General features: G+C 42.5%; 1 protein-coding gene across 2 annotated transcripts in view; it reads left to right on the forward strand.

The window, feature by feature from the left end:
- Positions 1–26,813, forward strand: part of LOC117386519 (receptor-type tyrosine-protein phosphatase delta) — a 608,003-nt gene that overhangs the window by 506,983 nt on the left and 74,207 nt on the right. For both annotated transcript variants that reach the window (XM_055228970.1, XM_055228969.1), the window contains 2 exons: positions 7,362–7,507; positions 9,177–9,318. In XM_055228970.1, the coding sequence (XP_055084945.1) occupies positions 7,362–7,507; positions 9,177–9,318 (288 nt within the window). The remainder of the gene's footprint in view (positions 1–7,361; positions 7,508–9,176; positions 9,319–26,813) is intronic.

Genomic DNA, 26,813 nt, shown 5'->3' on the forward strand with positions numbered 1-26,813 from the left:
TAGAATGCTCGGAATGTATTAGCGAAGTGAGGAAAAACATGGAAGTTGCATTTTTAACGTTTTTAAGACAGTAAAATTTGATGTGGTGCCTTCCTCTATAGACAAATTTAAAGTTTCCAGTTGCAGATTGGTATCTCCAGTTCTTCTATATTGTAATTCACATTAAAGTACATTTTATACTCCTTCCTCCGCTATCTACACATGCTATTATGCTACTGTTAGCTGACATGGCCTCGGACTGTTTATCACGTTGTCATTTTTAAAATCTTTTCAAGTCTTTGCAGCCCGGAACGATAACTATTGGCCATTTTCCTGCTGCACTGCCATTTAATGAATAGTTCCATTGCCTGGTGGATAACAGAATGAACAAATGCCTTTCTGTGTTAGCGCCTGCCACTGCCTATCCTATCAGATAATTAACTTTTTGCAAATAGACTGCACTGACTACCAAACAGAGTAAGCCTGCACAATTAGAATTACTTATCTACGTTTTTCTCTTTCGCTCTTTCCCCCTAGACGGAAACAAACAAGAAAAACAATCCAAATTTCATACTTCTTGCTCCAGTGTTTTCTTTGCTCTCCGATGGTCACACACGGTTCGACGCTAGCATTGTGTATTCATAAACAAATGTAATGAATGAAAGTAGATGGAAATTAGGTCTTATTGAAAGTGAAGCTGGTGCAGTTTTTTTTTTTTTTTTTTTGCTGCTACATGCACAGTCCAGATGTTCAAAATATCCAGCAGGAGGCTTAGATTTTTCCACCTGCCTCTCTCTCTCTCCCCCTCTGGATAGATGGTCTCGCACCGACAGTAGTGCAATTCAATATTTATATGTTTCCTTCTGTTAGCTTTCCGCGGTGTGGGGAAGTGGGGTTTTCGAGTGTCTGATTTGCCACAGCGGTGTTTCTGAACAATGCCATCTGTTTGAGTGGGCTGTTTTATTAAGTGACAAACTGGATCCCTCTACCTCGCTAATGTGTCCCAAGGGAGCGGGCAGCAGTTTGCGGCTGTGTGTCTGGTAAAGGAAAACATATTTAAAAGAAAGAGCAACGACTAAAAGAAGCATAGATCACATAAAACCTTGTAAACACGCACATTTAGAGGGACGACGAGCAGAGCTGAATGTTTTATTACGACACACAAAATTTAAAAAAAAGTTAAAAACTGCAAGTGATTGATAGGTTAAAAGGTTAAATAACATGTGCAACATTTTAAATACGATAAACGGAAAAGTCATGCACTTTTCACAACTTTCAGAATAATGCTTGCGACAACTGGCATGCTAATAGAACACTTCCTGGTTCTTCTGACATGTATTACAGTTCTCCAGTAGATTTATCCCAACTTATTTACCCCTTCAAACAAGCTGTTGATATTTCAATATTTGTACGTCAACATTTATCTCTCGAATGCTAATGACAACTAGCATGCTAACTGCACACTTCCTGCTACTCTGACATTATTATTATTACAGTTCTCTAGTAGATTTATGCCAACTTATTTACCCATTCAGACAAGTTGTTAGTTTTTCAGTAATTGCACGTCAATATTTATCTCTCTAAAGGTAACTGCTAACTACAACTAGCATGCAAACAGCACACTTCCTGGTTCTTCTGACATGTATTACAGTTCTCCAGTAGATTTATCTCAACTTATTTACCCATTCAAACAAGCTGTTGATATTTCAATATTTGTACGTCAACATTTATCTCTCGAATGCTAATGGCAACTAGCATGCTAACAGCACACTTCCTGGTTCTTCTGACATGTATTACAGTTCTCCAGTAGATTTATCCCAACTTATTTACCCGTTCAAACAAGCGGTTGATATTTCAATATTTGTACGTCAACATTTATCTCTTGAATGCTAACGACAACTAGCATGCTAACAGCACACTTCCTTCGTTCTTGGACATTTAATATACTTCTCCGGTAAATTCATGCCGACTCGTTAACCCATTCAAACAAGTGTTAGACCAAACCTGTCAAATAAAATTGTTACCAAAAAAAAAAAAAAAACACCTGTGAAACCTTTTTTTAAATTGTAATATAGCAGGTTTAATATGTTCTTTCCCGCTGCTCTGTTTCTACGTGCCTTCAGATTTATTCATGTAGTTCCCTCCTCCAGTGAGAATATTCTAAGACCCCAGAGAGCGCCTGCATGGTTCCCCTGCCGTCCTGTCAAAGAACCTGTCAACGTTCAACATAGGACTGCTGCATAACGCATTCCTTTTGAAGCTGTTGTTTGAGCGAGAAAGTGGCCTGTGCTCCCAGCTCTACAGCCCCAAACCATGACCCGGGACTGTGCTGGGATCCTCTGTGTAGTGCTAGTCGCATCACAGGATGATTTTGCAACTTTTTGGGTGAAAAAAATATCCAAAAACTGCACGTACTGTCTTTCCTCTACACGATATTTAGTCCTATTCTGCATAAAAACATCTTACCCTGTTTAGATCTGTACAAATATGTTCTGAAATACATATGATTGTGTTAGTTTGCCAGTTCATTTTTTGGACTTTTTGTAAATTGTCTTGGAAACATTTAAAACTAACTTACTTTTACAGCAAAGCGTCACAATTTTGGGATACTTTGAGCAAAGAAATGGGGACAATATTTGGCTGCACACTACCAAGAACATGCATAATGATGTATTTTGGGCAAACCACTGACGCACGCATCCCCAAAAAAAGATTATTTTATTAAGATTTTATTTGCAGCATCAAAAAAAGCCATTACACGAAAATGGGAAAAGGAAGACCCCCTACGCTTGGCAACTGGAAGTACATTGTGAAAGAAATTCGCATTATGGAGAGACTTGCATATATTCTAAGGCACATGTCAAACTCAAGGCCCGCGAGCCAAATATGGCCCTCCACATCATTTTATGTGGCCATCGACAGGATAAATTAAAAGATATGATGGTCTTAAAATGTGGTTTTTGGTTGTGGAAACAGTTACTTAACACGTTTAAAAAGTTGTTACATTTATTTTACATCTGTCCCTTTGATGGCAGCCATTTTGCTGATGTGGCCCTTGGTGAAAATGAGTTTGACACCTCTGTTCTAAGGCTACAAAAAGAAAAAATGAACACTGGGAAAAATGGAAATTGTATGTAAATGACAGCTAACCGATTGTTCATTGTTCTAATGTTATGTCTTTTGAAAACAATAAAATATAAGTTAAAAAAAACAACATACTTTTACCAAATTATTTAAACATGAACAGGCCCGTCGGCAGAAATTTGGGGGGCCCGGGGCAAGAAATCTCACATGGGCCCCCCCTCTAATATAAATTAATAGGAAGAGAGTGACAGTAGCGCAGTTGGTTTGGAGTCACTGATCCAAAGGTTAGCGGTGCGATTCCAGCTCCCACAGATGAATCTTGTCGCCGTGTCCTTGGGCAAGACACTTCCCAACCTATTTCACTCTTAGTTTCTGTGTAAATAGGTGAGCGGGTCCTTGATGTAAAGCGGTTTTAGTGCTTTGAAGTTGAAAAAGTGCGGTATAAAAACGTGACCACAGACCATTTAAGAGCGTGGTCATGATATAAGTAAAATAAATTGCAGTTACGCTCTTATTCCTATCCGTCTCGCAGCTGTATAGAAACACACAGGCAGCTTCTGAGCCAAAATACAGAGAATGACCCCAGCCTGAAACGCGTCATAATATCCATACGCACCCATAGTATTAATCTGTCATTAACAGCATTGTATATTCTATTGAATTATCTTAGCATAATGAGTGTTATGAATTTAGCTTAGACAGCACATTTAGGCGTTTGGGGAGGAGGTTAGCCTTGTATTATCAACTTCATTATGTGTGACAAGCAGCACAATATTGATGGAGGAGCGGGTCCCCATCATTGCACTGCGTTAAAACTCAGCACTGAATTAATGTACTATTCCTGATCCTGTAATTAACCATCATTCGGGGGCCATATCCCTTTTCAAGTGATCACTAATTGCAATAAGAATTTCAGCTTCCATTTAAGGCGAGATTACCGATGAGCTCGCAATGCAAATCAGCCAGCAGCTCTAATTAAGCTCCCGTTTCTTTTCCGTCTCCCTGCCTAGACCCTTTGTGAGCGTATACAATGTGTAGTTTGTTTCTCCAGCATCACAAAAGATACAATTTTATCGTAATGCTGCAGATAGAGAGTTGAGCTGCGCCAGTCCTGATGATTAGTATGTGTTGTTTATCTCAACACTTTCTCAATATTTGTAAGTCAGTATTTATCTCTCCATTCACATCCACCATCTCCATATTTTCTTTCTTGGCATTGGGTCAGACAGTTCTGAGCAGAAGACACACACTTAATTAATCCGCGGAGAGGCGCTTGTTTTTTTAAAATACGCACAGTCAATGGCGTTCAAAGTGATCGTGAATCTCCAACTTCCCAAGAAATGAAGAGACTTGAAAGTACCTGTGCACACCTGAGGACTGGCTCTGGGTACATTTATCCTCCAGATGAAGACGAGTTCCTTTTAGTCCACTTTAGGTCAATTATGGCCAAACAATGTATCAATATAACAGCCCTGATACGCTACAGCTTAGAGATGTCCAACAAGGTTAATGGCATCTTTAAACGCTTCTTTCTCCCACGTGTACGTCCAAAATGGAGCAGGGTATTTGCCAACTGCCACCCCATGTGTTAGGATTAATTATCAGTCTCTACAACCCCACCTCACCCTGCAAGTTAAAGATTCAGAGGGGAAATGGCCCTTTTCATGCAAATGAAATTGAATATGTCAGTCAGCATAATTGTGAAAAGCGAGCTGTCTTGGGCTGGTGTCTGCAGAATGGGCTTCTAGCAGAAAGTGGCTCTCATAATGTTCTTCTGCTCACTCTTTGATTCATCCGTTTAATGGTTCTGCAAATCAAACTTTATTCTATGTATGTGGAGTCATAAGGATTTCAAATGTTTCAGCCCTGGTGAATGAAACTGTGACCTCGCTTCTCTGCACTATTTAAATTCAGTGTTTGGCTTGGAGTTAATCCAGTCTCAAACAAACTAATGAATGTAGATGCACAAGTTGCTCTGAACTCTGTAGCCAAATACAGCTCACGTGCCCAACTCTGCCTCTCTGTTACACAAAAGGAGCAGGAGACTTTGATTAGCTTCTCCTTTTGTTTGATGAAGTAACAACGACAGCTGTATTGTGCTGCTCACTGGAGGATTCATTTAAAATAGTATTTTGTTACACATACATAATATAAAAACATTATTTTCCATAAAAACATTCTTCCATATTCTGAACACAAATTAATTATTGATAATAAAGTGAAATTGCTTTTGAATTTTGGATGCATCAAATAAAACTGTATGATTCCATGGAGATGCCCTTAGCAGAAGTTAACAGCATTTCAAATACATTTCCACATGTTAAAGCTTGCAAAAAGAACACTGCCCTCCCGCTCACTAAAACTCATTTACAAAGCAAAGGTCATGGGTAGTGTGTGTTGTCCACGCAGCATATCGCTCACGGGGCTGTCGGAACGATCGCCATGGCATTGTCCTGAACAGAGCGCTGTTTCAATCAGCCACTGTCTACCTCCAGCCATACGAGGACTGGACCAAAATGGATGTTTGTCAGGGCCGCCTTAAAATGGGGGTATGATGGCGATATCAGCGCCATGTCTGTGAAAACACCATTACCTCCATGTCACGCTTCAATCACTCCCCATTGTGCGATGACTTCCCCCGCCCTCCGCGCCTCACCTCCAGCGCTGATCTCTCGTACATGTCGTAGCAGTCTATCACAGCCGCCACGGGGAGATGCACCAAGCCATAATGGATGGCCCCCTGAGCGAAAACAGCCCCAATAGCATATCAATTACCCATCAGAGCCCTCTTGGCTGGATGCCAACCAGCGCCACACCCAGCCAAGTCAATGAGATAAAGCGCAAATGCAGATATAATAGTGCTGTTTCCTGTGCACAAATTACACTGTGTCAAGCGAGCTGTCCACCCGTCAAACATGTTAGCTAGACAATGTGTGCACGAGGAGCATGCGTGAGGAGTGTGCATGAGGAGTGTGCATAAAGAGCGTGCATGAGGAGCACACATGATGATCACGCATGAGCAGAGGGTGGTCAGGTGACTTCCCGTCTCATTTGCCCAGTGGAAGCCCAGCTGCCAGCCTGTTTATCAGTTTGCCCTTTTGATAGCTGACCACACATCTTCTGTGGCTTCTTGGAGAATCCTGCAGGTTAATCTGTGCCTCAGTCTGGGGGCTTTTGTCGTCGCCGCTGGTCGCTTCTATCTAAAAGAGGAAATCAGTCTGTACAATCACATTCTCACTCAGATGAAGGGCTCACACGGCTGGGACCACTGCAGCTGTGTGGCCTCTAATGGCCTGCTCCAGTGATTGATAAAAGCCAAACAGTTGGTGCAAAGCAGGGCAGATGGAATCACCGCTCCAGCTTCAGAGAAAATACCAGGAGGTCTGACATAGCACTATCACAGTATTGCATTATTACTGCTAAAATTAAACACGTTTGATCATCACGAATAAGGCAGGATTCTAATCTCACAATCAAAATCTGGTCAGTGGGACAGGTTCCTTTGATTATAAATTACTTTCATGTGTTTTGATTTTTTTCAGATGGAAACTGAAACTATTTTTCAAGTAATAATAATTCAAGGAATAAAATCACTAAAATAATCATAACGTAATTTCCTGGTGGCTAAGCTGCCAGTAGTACAATGTGTTACTAGGAACAGCAGAGGCACACATGAACTGGTGCCATTTCCCATGTGCCACAGTGACGTAACCACCATTACCGCTCACAGGGATGTCCACGCCGCATGTAGACAAAGCAAACACTGTTGCACTGTCTCACCTCAACTCCCGAACATTTGGAGCATTTTCATCCATTTGTCTTCACACTTGAGTCACTTTGTACAAACCAGGGACCAATTAGGAGCTCCAGAATGCTCCGTTTGCCAGTCAGAGAGCTGCAGGACCTTATCAGGTGTGGCCTCATTTGTGGGGTGTATTAACCATTCAAAGCCTTAGCGTTTAGAGATTAGTCATGTCGGCTACTGGACTGGATAAGCTCTCAAAACAAGCACTGCCCACTTAAGGTCCACTGTTTTAATCAAACCAAACTATTAAATGATTTTAATTTGAAGGATTTCATGTAACCATTCCCAAGGCTGCTTTAACTCGTGATCTCAGCTCCTGATACCACTTCACTCAAACAGTAGAGGCAATACAAGCTCCTGTCCCGACCACCTCACACAATCCTCTTAACAGCCACATGCTGAAATCTGCTACTTAGTTCCTTTCTACTGTGTGGCGTTTGATAAGAGATTAATCAGACTATTTTTGTTCTGTTTTCTTTCTCTCTCTTTGCAGCACCACCAAAGTTTTTAAGAACCCCCAATGACCAAACAGGCGTGCAAGGGGGCGTGGCCTCTTTCATTTGCCAAGCCACGGGAGACCCTCGGCCGAAGATTGTGTGGAACAAGAAGGGGAAGAAAGTCAGCAACCAGAGATTTGAGGTATTAGGTCTATTGTTCTGATGTAAAATGCTCGACAAAGAGAATGCTCCAGCACTGCTTTTGGCTCCGCTTGCACATAATCCAAGCCGCTGACTTGCCACCACGCATTAGCAGCTTCTAACGACCTCGCTGGCCCACTACTTAAACATGAATGAGGTTTAATGGGCATGTTTACACAAGATCTGAGGACAGATTTGTAATTGAATAAAAAGAAAGCCCCAAAAAGATCAATGTAACTGTAAACATGTGACCTAGATAGTTACATTAGCATCACAGTCACTGCCAGCCTTACAAAGTGAAAACAGAAATGGCTCTTTCGCTCCAGAAAGCCTTTTGCTTTGTGGCATTTTATCTTAATGCATGTCCAACTCTCCCCATACGGGCTGAGGCACTGCTCCATACCCATGAGAAATAACAAATCATAGCAGAACACTGATAAGATTTCTATTAATTTCTGTGTCAGTCCTGGAAACCATCCTAGCGTCACGTTCTGCCCTCATTGCTGTTTCTGCTCACTACATAGCAGCAAAAGCCTTTGAGTTTTTACATCCCATGCCACAAAAATCTAATCTTATCAGAGTTCACTGCATTCGGGCCACTCATACTGAATGCTAAAGTGATACTTCTCCCTCCCAGAATGCCTTGCAGTGCTTGCTAGCTGCAATCATTTCCTGCTCATTCCATCAGGCCATGCTCCTCATCTTCTAACAGTCACATTTACTCCACAACATCATCTAATTCACAGAGCTCGGCTTTTATTTTGAAAGGGTGCTGTTTCCACACTTACCTGCTATCGGCTTGAGCACTGCTAGCCTGCAGCGATAACTGGTTAACTAATACTACGAAATACTGTGGAATTTGAAACTGTTTGTAGTCTCTGTAGTATGTGTGTGCGTCTGTGCGTGGATGAGGGAGCGTGCATGTGAGGCTCAGGCCTGTTTTTATTCAAATCTACCTCTATGCTTAAAAGACATTGAGTTATGACACAGGGCTTTCTAAGGTCAGTGAGTATACCAAAACTGTAGCATGCAAGAACTGCTGAATAAGCTACAACAAACACCTGTCCGTGAGCATTTTATGTGTCGTTCGTCCAATGCAGTTGGTTCTGTCCTCTGTACCACAACTCCACTTCATGGTACAATGTCCTTAATGTTTTACCAGGCCACCTATAACTGTTTGTGCTTGTTTCTGTCCCATTAACCCAAGCCAGTGTGATGCATTTACAAAGACAATCCCTTAACTTTAAGAGCGGGGAACATTCAAAACAGTCGTACCTCTACGTTAAGTACAAAATTCTGGATCAGTCTAACCGTCCCCATTCTTAAAGTTAGTCAGATGCATTATTGTTTTGACCCAGTTATGCAAACGCAACACAGGAGAACCAAAATGTCTGTATGTATAATAAGTACAATACAGCAAATGTCAATATCAACATTTAGATAACATTACTGAAACCCCAACACATGAAAATATACAGTACAAGCACAACAGTCACAACTAAACCAGCTGTGTTCGTCATAGGAAGCTCATTGTGTCAGTCCCCATCAGCCAAATGTCCTTTATGAAGTACATGTCTTTTGTTTACTATAATTTAATTTCCTGCGAAGGGTCCCTGCAGCATTGGGAACAAAAAATCTCCTGTAACATATCCTGTTTCTCGCACCTGCAGGTGATAGAGTTCGACGACGGCTCTGGTTCAGTGCTCAGAATTCAGCCATTGCGCACGCCCCGAGATGAAGCCATATATGAATGCGTTGCCTCCAATAGTGTTGGAGAGATCAGCGCTACCACCAGACTCACTGTTTTACGTGGTAGGTCTCTTTCCGCTGCAGAACAGTCTCCTACTAACATGTGCTTTCCCTCCCAGCTGACACAGGTAAGGTATTTTACTGTTTTGTCTGTCCTGTCCTCTGCATCTCTGTCGTAAAACACAAACACGACGTCCACGAACTCTTACAGCGAGGTACATGGCGTGGAGGGCATCTGACACAAATCACACACGGGAGACGATGGGCAGAGCGGGAGATGTTGGGGTATTCTTTGTTAGTAGTAATGGTAAAGGGTAGTTGGTCGAAGTCGATGTAGTACAGTGGTCCCTCGTTACTTTCAAATAACCCGAAATAGGCGAAATCCGCGCAGTCGTCAGCTTTATTTTTACAATTAGTCTATATGTTTTGCAGCTGTAAAACCCCTCACCACACACTTTATACACTTTTCTCACACAGGAATTAACATTTTCTCACATTTCTCTCTTGTTTAAACACTCTCAAAGTTCAAACCTTCGTAGGCGTCTTTGTTGGCGCGGAACGTTTCATCGACATTGTGGGTTTTGTCGGGGAGAAAACAAATTGCAAACATACAGCACTTCAGAGTCACACCGCGATCCAACATTTACGTAAATTTGGGTGAACGCATTCCGTACCGTACAGGAGACACGGCACGGAGGAGACTGATGGACAACGGTCTACAGTCCCTTAGCCAATCAGGACGCAGAACACAATACACATTTATACGCTGTTAAAAAGCATGCCAAAATCCGTGAAAGGTGAACCGCGATATAGCGAGGGGCCGCTGTAATCATCGTGACTGGCCTAGATTGATGTTTTGGACGCAATGTCAAAGAGGCTAATTTGTACGCAGAGGGATAATGTAAATACTACTGAAGCTAGTATCAAAACGAGTAGTCATTTGAAGTATGAATACACAAATATTTGAATTTGAAAGTAGGACATCTGCTATTGCTTCATGATGAAAAGTACATTAATATTGCATAAACGTTTTAATCATCGTTGTGGTATTAATATTGGTATGGCGTATTTAGCCTTACATAGTATTGACTGGTGTACGCTAACATGGGAATGGAGGCTTACTGAAACTCAGATGAAGGATATTTTTACTGCAGTTGTTGCAAAATAAGATTCAGTTCAGGGAAATGGCTAAATGAGGACCGCAGATGATTTACTTGAGTAACCAACGAAAGGGAACAACCACGAGGAACACCGAGAGATGAAATTACTACGGCTACACTCACGTTTTATTTTCTAACTTGATAAGATTCAGTCTATTAGCCATTTAGCCAAGTAAGTTTCCTGTCTCTAAGTGACTTAAGTGATTTGCATACAGATTCCTGACACAATAATTAAGATGCCAGTTAAATTATGCAAATAGCCATCCGTTTCTAGCCTGTGGTAGTTTAATGGAATAGCTCAGCAATAATTTTCAAATCAGTCATTTTTCATCTCTTGTACTTGAGTGGAGATATTCAAGTGACCGTGTAACATGGGAATAATTCTTATGATTACCCTGCATATGTTGATGACGGGCGGCGGTTAGCTACGCGGGTTTTAACTGACATCTTGTGTTAGCTTGGGTTAACGCGCTGCACCTCTCCACACAAACGAATAACAACCGGCGCGGTAAAGGTCACCCACTTTGTTTACCTTCTGAGAGCAGTGAGAATAAAAGTCAAACCACAAATATCAAGTCTGTTGACGGGGGCCTCTTTTATAATGGGCGCGGTGCAAAAAAATTATCTTGATTACACACAACATCCCATTCAGAGGCAAATACGGCGTGGCCCTGAGCTCAAAAGGCGGGCTAATATCTCTCTAAAACATGACTTGTTTGGTTTTGAATAGAGAAAATGGCTCAGAAAAAGCCTTGGGCAGCTTGAATGAGGTGTGTTCCATTCTGTGCTACAATTACACAACATGGCAAATGAGTTCCTATTGAGTGGGGCGCTTCCGTCCTATAGCAGAAAAAAGCTGGCTCCGCGACTCCACGTAGCCCCCTCCTCTCCTCCCTGTCCCCACATCTTATCTCGCCAATGAGCCAACAAAAGGGCCTTTGCACTGTCTCCAGAGGCCGATTGAAAGGGAAAGGTGGCACGTTCACTTGCAGCTTTTCCTGTTTACTCTGCCTCGCGCGCGTTCACACACACATACACACACACAACAATATACAGTCTGGTTGCCAAGTGAAGGCTTGAAGCGGCGCTCTCTCTCGAACACGCAGACTAGCATTAGCATGTTTATTACCATTTCCATTTTGCGCCCTCTGCTTGCTCTCATCTCACGTAGATGTATGGAAGGTGAGTTCAGGTGGACCATAGTCGACAACTGCAGCCTGAATAAAAAGAGGAGACAATCAAAAGAATATGCTGTATGGAGTGCAAAAAACTTGATAAAAACATTGGTCGGCTGCACGTAAATTTGGCAAAAAATTTTACAACTTTATTTCTATTTTGTATTATTGCAATAACAATAATCAGAAGATATTAGAGTTCCCTAGAAATGTGCTAAATTTGCCTTTAAAGTCTGTTCAGAAGAATGACCCAACCCGTGAATCACAATATGCAGAGATTATTTTGATTACATTTATTTTATATTTATTATTATTATTATTATTATTAAATGCATGCATATTATTAAATGCATTATTATTATTATTATTATTATTATTATTATTATTATTATTATTTATTTTTTTAATTTATTATTATTTTTTATTTATAAATTATATACTTTTTAAATTCCCCATGAATTCAAAGACAACTATTAAACAACTATTAAACTTACAGCTACTAACAACATCTGATTTAAGGTTGCTGACTTAACTGCGATATAACGACCTATTTTGGTTGTTAATTGGTGTTTTTGCAATATTAAAAACACAGTTCACCAAATTTTAATACTAATAAGGAAAAGGTGAATTTCTCAGTGCAGATTTTGATTCCACAATGATAAGACAACCCCAAAAAAAACTCTTAAATGAAGGATGTAATTTTCATCAAAAGCAGTAGTTTCACCTTGCAGTCTTATTCAGGTTCAGATATGGGTCAACATCTTTGTAAAACTATTCAGGAAGTGTCCACTTTTGTCTAATTTGTGTGATTTATTTATTTATTTTTTTTCATTCATTCATTCATTCCAAATTCATATCTAGTTTCCATAATATATTTTAAGTATCTGGGTTTTGATTTTCTTTAACAGTCATAGCTACTGATAAAATAAAATGTTATGTTAATAATACATTTACATTATGTTTTTTATTGTATTAGAAGTGATCTTTTGGTTGTCTAGTTTGGTTACCGCAGTGGTGGAAGTTAACAAAGTAAAAGTAGTAAAGTACTGGACTTAAGTCAGATGTTTAGGTATCTGTACTTTACTTAAGTACATTTTACAGTGAATACTTTTTACTTTTACTTCACTACATTTCGACCAGTATCTGTACTTTCTACTCCACTACATTTTTGAACTGGACTGAAAAGTAAAAGTACTTTTCATATGATTTGACGGGTTATTTTACCATGTTCGTGGTAACATCCTGACTAAAGTTTTTGAGTTCAAGCTTCGGCTTTAAGCAAACAAAAACATTTAAATTAAGAAATGGATTTGTGTTGCTACTGTTGACCAAAATATGTCTAATTTTTAATCAGTGTCACTACATTTAACAGGCTGATTATTTTAACAAATTAACAACAAGAAATACTTTTAGTACATTTTTAAGCAGGTACTGAAATACTTTTACTTAACGACGGGACGACTGAGGGATTACACGGACACTTTTACTGAAGTAGATTTGTCTATATGATACTTTTACTTGAGTAACTTTTAACCTCTGTATCTGTACTTTTACTTAAGTTGATTTTTCCATGTGATACTTTTAGTTTTACTTGACTTTTCACCTCTGTATCTGTACTTTTACTTAAGGAACAAAACTAGCACTTCATCCACCACTGAGTTACTGTCTTTATTTTGTTATTGCAACACTTAATTAAATACCCCGGGACAATAACAAGCATATTTATCTGTGAGTGCCTATTACCGTCCACACAATATAACAGCCGGCACGCTAGCGGCTTATTCCACTGGAACAATACGACTATAGAAAGTGCATCCCAGGTTCACGGTGTTCAGTGTTAAGCCTGAAGTGACATGACGCTGCATTGTGAGGTCGGTCTACTTTGGGGTTTACAGTAACTTTGGTTTCCATGGAGACGGCGCATACATTAGTAACAAGTTTAAATAGCTTATTAAGAAACATCGAGTATGAAAGTATGAAGTAAACACTGGGTTTTTCATGCGCCCAGCCTGGTCTAAGCAGTTCTTTCATGAAACTACATCACTTGTGTGGTTAAAAAAAAGTAGTTTTACCCCCTATCGTGACATTTGAGTGGAGTGGAGTGGTTTCAAACAGCTAAATAAATAAGCAAAATACAGCAGCGGGCCTAATACATATAAAGCGAGTGTTCGTTTAGTTCATTTGGGCTCCAATGGACTATGGAATAGACTGTATGGCATCTGTTGTGGGAAGTTCCCTACAGGGGGTGAAGCCTGGTTCCATGAAGGAGGAAAACACTGTAGTAATTGCTATTCTCCAAGCAGAAGTAGCAGGGAAAGAGTGTAGTATAAGTATTAGTATTCTGATGGAATTCAAACCTGATAAAAAGCGCTGTCAGTAATGAACTTTTTGGGCTCAGGGAAACGATTTGCATGGAAAGCGAACAAGGCGAAATGTGATGATTTTTTCGAGTCAAATACGTCGTCCCCGTGACTGTGGAGTGCGGGTTTACCTTTCTTACGTCGGAGCGCGGTTTGTTTTGATTAACTACTGTATCAAGTGACCCACCTCATATGCAGCTCGCGTCTTTGGATTAAGGTCGTCTCGATTTGCTTTGTGATTGAAAATGACTGTGGGGGATTGGGATATGGAGTAACAGAATCAATGCGAGATTCTAGCTATTTGATATATCGCTCTATAGTGCAAAATGTGTCTTTAGGCAAGGTAATAACAGCTAGTATTGTCTGGGATTGTTTTATTGGCTACTTGTTAGTCTTTTAGCAAGATAACTTCTAATGAATGGTTGGATGCGGGGGACAATATGGCAAAAGATTGATATCACAGTTGTTAGGGTTCAGGTTTTCAGTTTGATTTTATTACATTAGCTTTATATTGCCTGAAGGGATGATGAAACATAGCCGCTTCGTTGGAGAGTTCACGCTTCACTGTAACTGGTTAAATCTGCCTGTAAGTCACGAACGAACAAAGACGATTGACCGATAGGGGGCGTGCCGTGGAAAAGCGTTACAGTGAAAAGAAAGAATGAATATACAAGTTGTCCAGTCAGTCTTTACTGTTTAAAAATGTATTATAAAGGCAGTTGATAAGATATTTTAATCAGGTTTGTTCTATCGTGCTCAGTGGTTTCCAACGTTTTTTCGTTCATTTAATACACCTCTACGTGGACACCATCAGTCGCACAAGACGCTACTGGATTTCTCGCCATGTTCGCTGTAGAAGAGCCTCATCAACGCTTCCAATCGCATCTGTATCTTTTGCTTTAGATCAGTAATGTCCCGTAAGTTTGTTCGCTAAACGATATCTTTAACATAGCTCCATAGAAAGAAATCCCGAGGTGTAAAATCTGGTAAACGTGGTGGCCATGGAAGTTGGTCCATCCCTCCCAATCCAACGATCTGGAAATGTTTGATTGAGGAACTCACAAGCATGTAGACCCCAGTGATGTGGGGCACCATCTCGCTGGGAAATGATGGATGGTTGAAGGTTCTGCAGTTGTGGTGTCACCGATTCAGTCAGAAGGTCACGGTGGATGTTTCTTAGGGGTTTATTCAAAAGGACGCCTCTTTAAACAACAGGATGGCTGGAATACAAAAATGCAATGTGATTAAAAACTACTAACTAATAACTTAATAACCACTGAGTACAATAGAACAATCAAATTAATATATCTTATCAATTGCCTTTGTAATTATTTAATTTTAAAACCTCAAGTAGACTTTATGGACATTGTAGTATAACAATGTCTCCAAGTTGGCACATTTTAACAAGGCCAGATCACAATTTGATTACATATAGTCGAATATTTTACTGAACTTTCTAATCTACAAATAGCTGAAGATGTACTATGTAGCTTTTCTGATGGGCGATCCCCCAATGTTATGCCATTTGCCTGGAATGTTCCACAGTATGGCATTAATCTTACGTATCCTTGGACATAAAAAAGGTGTTTCAAGGTGTTTTCAATTAAAAAAACATCTGTAATTGACTTAAAACTTTAACACAAAGGACCCTCCACCGGAAAAGTTCCATAACGCACCTTAAAATAAAAAGCTTTACCTCCTAAAAATAAAACATCTCACTGGTTCCATTAGAATAATATGAGCATCTATGAGCATCAGAGTGCTCCACCTCATGATTTAGGCGTGATTAAGGATTTATACTGGCTCCCGTGCCCCCATTATGCTGTCAACAGCCATTTCCTGTTCCTCGCACACGCCGTAGCAAACTTATGCAGCTGAGCCCAACTCGACAGTGGGAGCGGAAAATGGGAAGCTGCTCTGCTCTGACGGAAAAACAGAATGCATCGTTTCAATTTGTACGGGACCATGCAACGCTAACATCACAGCCTTATGTTTGAGACAGAGAGAACAGAGGTTATTTATATAGGCAGACTTTTGTTTTTTTATTGAAAGTTCAGTGTAGGACTGCAAAATATCAGAACATCTTAGATTTTTGATAACTATTACCTACACGTATATTAGTGCATTTTTACATAGCAGTTTGTTCAATTAATGTGTTACTGAAATGGTTATAGCCTTAAACTTAACCAAGACCAAGGAAGTACTCAAGTGAGGCTTAAATAAGACTATATTTCTTGATCCTGACTAACTGTAGTCCTGTCACGTTAACAAATTTCAAAGTGCGATACATCGTTGAAGTGAATATAATAGTGAAACCAAACACTAAAGCGTGATTATTCCCTCAAAAAACTATTCTAAATGTACAATATTGTGAAAAAACACAAGCTGCAATGAATAAATAACAAACCAGCCGGGATTCGAATAGGTGTGAAATCACTCAGTAGGGGTTTGAATGACTATGCTAAGTAGGACTCAGGCGCGGTGCACGCTTAGGATAGCACAATAGACCTAGTCTACAAACAGAAACTGTAAAGAATATGTGTTTTTTTTTTGTTTCAGTGTAGTTAGCTCTTCCCTTCAGACAGATATAAGGCAGTGTCCAGGAGTAATCTGACCAGAACTGAAGAACCAGCTTGGACGAGCAGCAAAACATTTTGTCCAGTTGACAGATTTTATATTTTTCTTTTGCTATGGATCAGACCTGGACGACTGGGGAAGTACACAGACATCCTCCCAGAATGCACCACTTTAGTTTGTATGTGTAACGAGTCATAGAAGTTCAAAATTCAGTCTTCAACAGCTTAAGTCTTATCATAGTTCAAAAAAATACCTAAAATTCCCCCACTGATATAAAGAAAAAGTACGCAAGATAAACACTGACCCTCAAAAATAATTGTCGTATCTGTCAGCGTAGTAATTACTATGACGGTCTTAATTGACTGGCAAGCCAAGACTAAACACTATTACAATACGCGGGACTGTACCGTGTCTCTGATTGACAGAAGGATTAACCAGACAAAGCAAACATGGCAACAAAGATGCTACGTCAGCGCTAAGGGATGTGCAGATAAAGCCAGCGACGAGTAAAATGACTGCACTTGAGATCATCCATCCATCCATCCATTTTCTTCCGCTTATCCGGGGCCGGGTCGCGGGGGCAGCAGTCTAAGCAGGGACTCCCAGACTTCCCTCACCCCGGACACGTCCTCCAGCTCCTCCGGTGGGACCCCAAGGCGTTCCCAGGCCAGCCGAGAGACATAGTCCCTCCAGCGTGTCCTGGGTCTTCCCCGGGGCCTCCTCCCGGTGGGACATGCCCAGAACACCTCCCTAGGGAGGCGTCCAGGAGGCATCCTGAGCAGATGCCCGAGCCACCTCAGCTGGTTCCTCTCAACGTGTAGGAGCAGCGGCTCTACTCCGAGCTTCTCCCGTGTGACCGAGCTCCTCACCCTATCCCTAAGGGTGCGCCCGGCCACTCTGCGGAGGAAGCCCATTTCAGCCGCTTGTATCCGCGATCTTGTCCTTTCGGTCATTACCCAAAGCTCATGACCATAGGTGAGGGTAGGAACGTAGATTGACCGGTAAATCGAGAGCTTCGCCTTCCGGCTCAGCTCCTTCTTTACCACAACGGACCGATACAGCGACCGCATCACTGCAGACGCTGCACCGATCCGCCTGTCAATCTCACGCTCCATCCTTCCCTCACTCGTGAACAAGACCCCGAGATACTTGAACTCCTCCACTTGGGGCAGAGACTCACCACCCACCCGGAGGGAGCAAACCACCTTTTTCCGGTCGAGAACCATGGCCTCGGATTTGGAGGAGCTGATTCTCATCCCAGCCGCTTCACACTCGGCTGCAAACCGCCCCAGTGCCTGCTGCAGGTCCTGGCTCGAAGAAGCCATCAGGACAACATCATCTGCAAACAGCAGAGATGAAATCCTGTGGTTCCCAAACCAGGCCCCCTCCGGCCCCTGACTGCGCCTAGAAATTCTGTCCATAAATATAATGAACAGAACCGGTGACAAAGGGCAGCCCTGGCGGAGTCCAACATGCACTGGGAACAGGTCTGACTTACTGCCGGCAATGCGAACACAGCTCCTGCTCCGGTCATACAGGGACCGGACAGCCCTTAGCAAAGAGCCCCGGACCCCATACTCCCAGAGCACCCCCCAAAGGACACCACGAGGGACACGGTCGAATGCCTTCTCCAGATCCACAAAACACATGTGGACTGGTTGGGCATACTCCCATGAGCCCTCGAGGACCCGATGGAGAGTATAGAGCTGGTCCAGTGTTCCACGACCAGGACAAAAACCACACTGCTCTTCCTGAATCCAAGGTTCGACTATCGGTCGGATTCTCCTCTCCAGCACCCTGGAATAGACCTTACCGGGAAGGCTGAGGAGTGTGATTCCCCTGTAATTGGAACACACCCTCCGGTCCCCCTTTTTATACAGAGGGACCACCACCCCGGTCTGCCATTCCACAGGTACTGTCCCCGACCGCCACGCGATGTTGCAGAGACGTGTCAGCCAAGACAGTCCCACAACATCCAGAGACTTGAGGTACTCAGGACGGATCTCATCCACCCCCGGAGCCTTGCCACCGAGGAGCTTGCCAACCACCTCAGTGACTTCAGCCAGGGTGATGGACGAGTCCGCCTCTGGGTCCCCAGTTTCTGCTTCCTCCTCGGAAGACGTGACAGTGGGATTGAGGAGATCCTCAAAGTATTCCTTCCACCGCCCGACAACATCCCCAGTCGAGGTCAGCAGCTCTCCACCCGCACTGTAAACAGTGTTGGTGAAGCACTGCTTTCCCCTCCTGAGGCGTCGGACGGTTTGCCAGAATCTCTTTGAGGCCGTCCGATAGTCCTCCTCCATGGCCTCCCCGAACTCCTCCCAACCCCGAGTTTTTGCCTCTGTGACTGCCCGAGCCGCGGCACGCTTGGCCTGCCGGTACTCATCAGCTGCCTCAGGAGTCCCACGAGCCAACAAGGCTCGATAGGACTCCTTCTTCAGCTTGACGGCATCCCTTACTTCCGGTGTCCACCACCGGGTTCGGGGATTGCCGCCGCGACAAGCACCACAGACCTTACGACCACAGCTACGAGCAGCCGCATCAACAATAGAGGTGGAGAACATGGCCCACTCGGAGTCCATGTCTCCAACCTCCCCCGGGATCAGGGAGAAGCTCTCCCGGAGGCGGGAGTTGAAGACCCCCCTGACAGAGGGCTCCGCCAGACGTTCCCAGCAGACCCTCACAATACGCTTGGGTCTGCCAGTTCTGTCCGGCTTCCTCCTCCGCCAGCGGATCCATCTCACCACCAGGTGGTGATCAGTTGACAGCTCAGCCCCTCTCTTCACCCGAGTGTCCAAGACACGCGGTCGGAGGTCAGATGACACGACAACAAAGTCGATCATCGACCTCCGACCTAGAGTGTCCTGGTGCCATGTGCACCGATGGACACCCTTGTGCTCGAACATGGTGTTTGTTATGGACAAGCTGTGACTAGCACAGAAGTCCAATAACAAAACACCGCTCGGGTTCAGATCGGGGAGGCCGTTCCTCCCAATCACGCCCCTCCAAGTGTCACTGTCGTTACCCACATGGGCGTTGAAGTCCCCCAGGAGAACAACGGAGTCCCCGGTTGGTGCACTGTCTAGTACCCCTCCCAGGGACTCCAAGAAGGCCGGGTACTCTGCACTGCTGTTTGGCCCGTAGGCCGACACAACAGTGAGAGACCTGTCCCCGACCCGAAGGCGCAGGGACGCGACCCTCTCGTTCACCGGAGTGAACCCCAACACGCAGTGGCTGAGCTGTGGGGCAATGAGCAAGCCCACACCAGCTCGCCGCCGCTCCCCGCGGGCAACGCCAGAGAAATGGAGAGTCCAACCCCTCTCAAGAAGATGGGTTCCAGAGCCCAAGCTGTGCGTGGAGGTGAGGCCGACTATATCTAGCCGGTAATGCTCAACCTCCCGCACAAGCTCAGGCTCCTTCCCCCCCAGCGAGGTGACATTCCATGTCCCCAGAGCTAGTCTCCATGTCCGGAGATCCGGTCGTCGAGGTCCCCGCCTTCGACTGCTACCCGGATCTCTCCGCACCCGCCCCTCATGGCTCCTCCCGCAGGTGGTGGGTCCACGGGAGGACACTTGAGATCAACGGGGATAGTAATGTTGTGTAGTAAACTGAGTACAATCCAAATCATGGCTTTACCGTCTTAAACTGTTTAATTTTTTGTGCGTAAACCAACATCGTCACTGTCTAACTTCAAACAAACAGCTACTAAACCTTTGACGTCTCTGGGCGGTTCCAGCTAGCGTCGCGTACTTAATCAAATTCTGTAAAATTTGAAAACATGAACGCGCGAAAGCTTGGACGTTAGCCAAACATACTTAATGATCTGCTGTCCTCAAATAGCTTTCATCGGATTTTGCCCCCTTTTTCTCATAACGGAGACAGCGAATGAGCGATGTACGGCGTTAGAGCAGCGCGAAAGCTGCATTGGTTTTCTTAAAAATCAATGAATTGCTTGTAGTGTAGTGTACTTCATAAATAATGTGGATTAGGTGTAAGTGAAGTACTGGCTTATAAATGAAGTAGAGGTGATCCTTTCGAGGTTGCCGTGGGATGTTAGCGCTTGTACCTTTGATCTTTGGTGCGCTCCAAACTAACTTTCCCGTGGATTAATTGGCTGCCGCTGAGTGATCATTCTTAGCCTCTCTAATGAGTCTGAAAAGTTATATATGTGAAGATGCTCATTTTTAGCTAGCAAACAACCTTGGCATGTGCTTGAGTGATGCGAAGAGTAGCTTTTGATATGCAGAAGTTATGTCAGAGTACGGCTTTTGTTGCAATAGTAAAAACGTATGTGGTATGTTAACGTGAGAGGTAGAGATTGAATAAGATAAGAGAGATTCATTCTGTTTATTTTTTGCATCCATCCATTTTCTTCCGGGTCACGGGGGCAGCAGTCTAAGCAGGGACTCCCAGACTTCCCTCACCTCAGACGTGTTACTTTTTGCGGTTTTGTCTTATTTAAAGGTGGATTATGTAACTTTTCTCGTGGAGGATCTGCCATAAGCTTGACACGATGGAGCTGTTAATGCTTTGCCTGGAATGTTCCAAAGTATTGCATTAACTATAGTGCCAGATGCTGTCGCCGCCGATAGACTCGCGGTTGCGGACTTTCCATTACCGTAACTCCGCAACCAATTGTGCTATCACGTAAATTCAAACGGCATCTCAAAGCGGCGGCACCTGCGCTCTGATTGGTCGTCTTCGAGGGACAACGTAAGCAGATTACCGTAATGACAGTAAAATATTTAAAGAGCCCCTGCTTTGAGACGCAGTTTGAATTTACATGAAGCACAATTGGTTGCGGAGTTACGGTAATGGAAAGTCCGTAACCGCGAGTCTAACGGCGGTGATAGCATCCGACGCTATAGGGTTAAACAGATCTATTTTCGTGGATACAAGTGACGGCTCGCTAAGTTACAGGTGAGATCGGTAGCGAGCTAAGCCACAGTAAGACTGCTTGACATTCAAAGTATTTTTTACAATTTAAACACCAGTAATTGAATAGATGGAAGAGTTTAATGCCATAGAGCGGGATATTCCAGGCAAAGCAATAACATCTCCATGGAGACAAGCAGGTTGTAGTATTCAATGTTAAAGGTCGTATATTACGCAAAATTGACTCTTGGGAGCTTTAAGTCATGTTTTAATGCTGTTACCTCCTCAAAAACAGACCTGGAGTTGCGTTTTCTTTCATTCACTAACGTTGAATAACACTTTACGATTAATCTGTCCACATCTCTCCGAAACTCAAAATGCTCCGTTCCACCTTGCGATGTCACGACACGGTAGTTTTCAAGTGAACATCTGCCTTTTACCTTTAGTTCAGTAGAGATTGCCAATTCCAGGGCTGAAATTATCCAAATAATTCTAGCGAGTTTCACCTATGGCTACAAAAATATTCAACACTCAGAGCGTCCGACCTGAAACGCTTCGAGACTAAAACTCCTTTGAAAACTTCCACGTTCTCATCATCAAGTTTGAGGTTCAAATTTTGCTGTCAAATCTGCAAACATGAAACTTCAATATAATCATTTCCATAATAAATAATGCCACCCACTGCCTGATGTGACACCCATCTTCACCGATAGACACTTTGAGAGACTGGCTGTCGAGTGTGGTGAAAAGCCTCATGTAACCATCGTTTCCATTAGAGCTCTTTGAAAGCCAAGAGCTGTTTTTTTTTTTTTTCTCTACAGAATGTTAGCAAGCTTGAATAATCCCTATACTTTCCTCTCCTGTAGCAAGCTTTTAGCCGGGTAAATTATTGAAATGGATGGCGCATTTTTTCTTTTTTTTTCTCTTGAGAACGTACGTCGGTCGCCTTAGAAATTTATACAGCCCCGTCACCCGTAGTTGTCCGAGTCCGGTGATACCGTGTAAGAATGGAAGCGTTCTAGCATATGCCCACATCTGGCGCTGTCATGGGGGAAAATGCACAAAGTGATTAATGTTTAGGGAAATACGCCGGCGAACAATGAGATGCTATCCGAGTTACAACCTGCTATGTTGTAAACTGCAGCATATTTTTGTGGCAGATACAAAATATTGGGCATAAGTTGTGCACATAAGCAGATGGTTGTAAATGAAAAGAGCAGGGAAAATGAAGTTAGGAAGTACGTATAGGAGCGAGGTGGAGGTGGTACGTAGACGCGAGGTTCAGATGGTGATTCTAAAGAGTCGGGTTTATGTTACGTAGTAGAATTAGTATTTAAATCGTCAAAATGTAAAGGTTTTGATGTTTGGTTTAGGGTTAATATCTTCACAATAACCGAGTACATCCAGATGAAAGAAAAAGTGACAAAAAGGTTTGACATTTTCAACAAAAATGGACTAGGGTAAACTATGAAATAAAAAATAAAAAATGGCATAGCTAAAAAAAACTAATAAATGCCTGTACTGTCAGCTGAAAGTACTTGACTAATCTGGAAAATTTCTGGAACAAATTGTTTTTTTATTTTATTTTTTTTTTTATGGCCAATGCCGATTGTTTAGACAGATCAATCGATTGTTGATAAGCTTTGCCGATATTTTTCAGTCGATATAAGGCGAATTATGATATATATTTCTAAATTCTGTACTTAAATTTTTCTCCAAACTCTGCCGATATTTTTCAGCTGATATAAGGCCGATTTTGATATATATTTCTAAATTCTGTAATAAAATTTGACACCAAACTCACCCACAGACCTTTTTTTAACCATAAATCCATAAGAGAGCTGTGTTGCCATGTTTTCTACACTTATTTCTTGCATTTAAGTGTTCAAGTAAAGCTTTAATGTGTATTTCTTTTTGGCAGCTGGTTGTGCAGAAATAAATATCGGCCTGTGCTGGAGATTTAAGGCCAATAACTGATACGCTAAAAACTGCAAATATCGCTCAATATATCGGTCTATTGCTAATGACAAAGTTCAATTTCTGGATTTTATGTTTCTTTGAGTTTCAATACATTTTTCCTGCCCTATAACACAAACTCTACAGTCATATTTAGACATAAACCTACAACGAACACACACAAAATAGGCCAAAATTAAGATAAGATGACTCTAAAGCAGACAGTGTATTTCCAAATGACCCAGAGAGCTTGAAACCTGAGCCCTAGTATCTATAGTGATAATCAATCTAATCCCACCGTCTGTGAGAGAGTAGAACATGAAAGACTAATGAAGCAGGACAGCGCCTCACAGTTCAACCTTCTGTCCCGTTTCCTGCCATAAAAACAGTCACCTGCCCACCGAGATCTGTGGACCTGCAGAGCCTGACCTCAGTTTACACGCTCTGTGAAAAGAACGGACAAAAATATATCGAAAAGTGACATTAGAAGTTTTAAAATGAAAACAGTAGCAACTTAATATGGCGTATAGGGCTTTTTGCTAGTATTAATACTACTACTACTACTACTACTACTATTACTACCACTACAAACTACCACCACTATTAACACCTACTACTATTAGGATTACCAATTACTACTACTACGACCTAATACTACCTACTACTACCACTACTACCATCACTACTACTACTGTTACTACCACTTACAACTACTACAACGTACTCATACCACGACCAACACCTACTATTAACACTGCCACATCTACTACTACTACTACTATAACCTGCAACGATTACCTACTACTACCACCACCTTCTACTACTACTACTACCACTACTACTACTACTACTAGCCTTTAATACTACCTACTACTACCACTGCCACCACCTACTTCTACTACCTACTACTATAACCTGCTACGATTACCTACTACTACCACCACTACTACTACTAGCCTTTAATACTACCTATTACTACCACTGCCACCACCTACTTCTACTACCTTCTACTATAACTGCTAGCACCTACTACTGCTACCTACTACTACCACCTTTTACTACTACCTACTACTACTACTGCTACAACTACCACAACCTACCACTACTACCACCTACTCTACTTCCTACTTCTTACTACAGGTCAGTGTTTACTTCCGGTCAAGCTGAAGCAGTGACGTGTTTTAGCCACAGTGGGAGTACAGCACATTCATCTTTACTGTACTCTGTAAATAGCTCAAAGCATCGCCAAACAGTTTCTATTTTCTACTTTGAATATTACTAATAATAATCAAAATAATGCTGATGGCAGATAAAATGACAAGAACGGATTCTCTCCACACTCCCCAAACCGAAAATAAATGGGCCCGTGTTTCCTGAAGTAAATGGAATCATTGCTCAAGGTAACAACCAGCAAATGGAATATGCAAAGTGAAGGCTGAAAAAGGCTGTGGTGCTGGTGGAGCAGGCAATAGGAAGACAAAGACAGATTAAGGCAGAGTTTCTGACACCAAACATCTTTTAAAACCTGCAGCCATTTGAGTACAGGTGCGCGGCGCAGGCAGAATGGAGCCAGCGCTGTGAAAGCTCTGATTATGTATAAGGCAGATGTGGAAATGCTCTTTGAGTCCCTCAGGTGTCACAGTATAGAGCATCTGCAGAGCTGACTGGAGAGTGTACAGTGAGGTATGAGGCGTATGAGGTGGAAGGGGGCGGAGGGGGCGGAGGGGGGTGGGGGTAAATGCAGCGTCGTGCCTGGCTTGCTGCTCAGCCAGGCCTGCAGAGAAAGGCCCAGTCTCCGCCCTTCCTGCCTCATCTCGTCTTTTCATCTCCGTCTTTACCCATCCATTTTAGCACTAGCCCTAAGGGGCATCTGACACTAACACACACTCTCTGCTTTCATTCTCCTCTCCTCACTCTGTTCACTTATGTTGTAAATGGAGGAATATCACAGCTAATCCGTCATGTTTATGAATGACACAGGGCCTAGGGAGAGTTGGGGTGCCTTGCCAGAAGTGGCATACATCTCTGTTGCATGCCCTTTGCTTGGCTGATCCAATCTGCCCCGGCAGCAGTGCTCATAAAAAATGTCTATGGGGTATGCCAGAGTCATTGTGCGCCTAAACTTCAGTAGGTCTGACCTGGGTTTACCCTCAAATTTTAATCAAACACAGCTCAGACTCATACTATTGCTTTATGGAGCTTTTGGACACAAAGGGCAGTTGGCTGGATGTGGAATATGTTTGTGCGACTACCAAATAAATAATAACTTGAGGATATTGTGAGTTGGGAAATGATTCAACAGAAATGCAGCAAGTTACCCCTAAGTTCAAGTTTTCAAAGTGCAAAGTCGTTGAGAATGAAGAATGACTTGAATTGTTCATCTGTGAAGGTTTTTCTTGGAAAATAGTCGAGATGATTAATAGATTGACTGTACTATGGTTTCCTCATAATCTCAGGCATTAGGCGGCGGTTTGTTAATGACAAATAAGCTGCATTCAATTAATTACACAATCTGAAAGGGGATTTATGGAGGAAACAATCAGTGCAGGGCAAAGGGGGAGACAATGCCATTTTTCACTCAGACAGAGAGCGGTGAACTCTGGGTTAGGAACATTTTCACGTCCCCACCTTCCTCTTTCTGCGCGGTGTAACAGTGTTCATCATCACCAGACGCCCCTCCCCATTCAATCCATAACACACCGATGGAAGTCAGTTGCACTACTTACTTAACTTTTATTTTCTGCCTTTGAGCTTAAGCAGTTTCCTGTATTTTTTTCAGTGACTTACCAACACGCCTTTTTAGGAGCGAAGCTGTCGAGATGTTATGCCACTTTGTGTTGAAGTGGGCCTGTCTCTTTTAAAACTATTACAGGAAATTGGAATTAGCAAGTGCACACAATCACAGTCATATTCATTAGCAACCTCTACACCTGTGGAATCAACTAATAAACCCACTGGCAAATTGCTATATTGTCATCGTGATGGGAAATTCAAATCAAGTGCATTTGTGTCGTGCATTATTCATATACTTCAACAAATGTTCTTCTAATCTTTCAAATCAATCAAATCTTTTGTCCAGTTTTGACCTTGACCTTAAATTTTAGGCTAGTAGACAAAGATTCACCCAAAACTCTTTGTCTGTCAGTCATGATTTTTAAAGTGCCCATATTACGCTATGTTCTGATCTATGTTATAATGTTGTTTCCTCATCACAAACACACCTGAAGTTGTGTTTTGTTTCATTCACATGTTTAACACACAAACTCTGCATATTTAGGCTGAGTTCTTCTATCAGAAAACACTCTGTTCCACCTTATGATGTCATCATGTGGTAATACAGGAAGTGCTCCACTGTGTTTTTAAACTCCATACACCTTCACTAGAGTCACTTGGCATTCAGGTCTCGACTAAACAAAGCTAAAATGTAGCTGTTGACTTGAAAATGTATGCTTCAT

Source organism: Periophthalmus magnuspinnatus, chromosome 18 (genome assembly GCF_009829125.3).
Source record: "Periophthalmus magnuspinnatus isolate fPerMag1 chromosome 18, fPerMag1.2.pri, whole genome shotgun sequence".
Classification (NCBI taxonomy): Eukaryota; Metazoa; Chordata; class Actinopteri; order Gobiiformes; family Gobiidae; genus Periophthalmus; species Periophthalmus magnuspinnatus.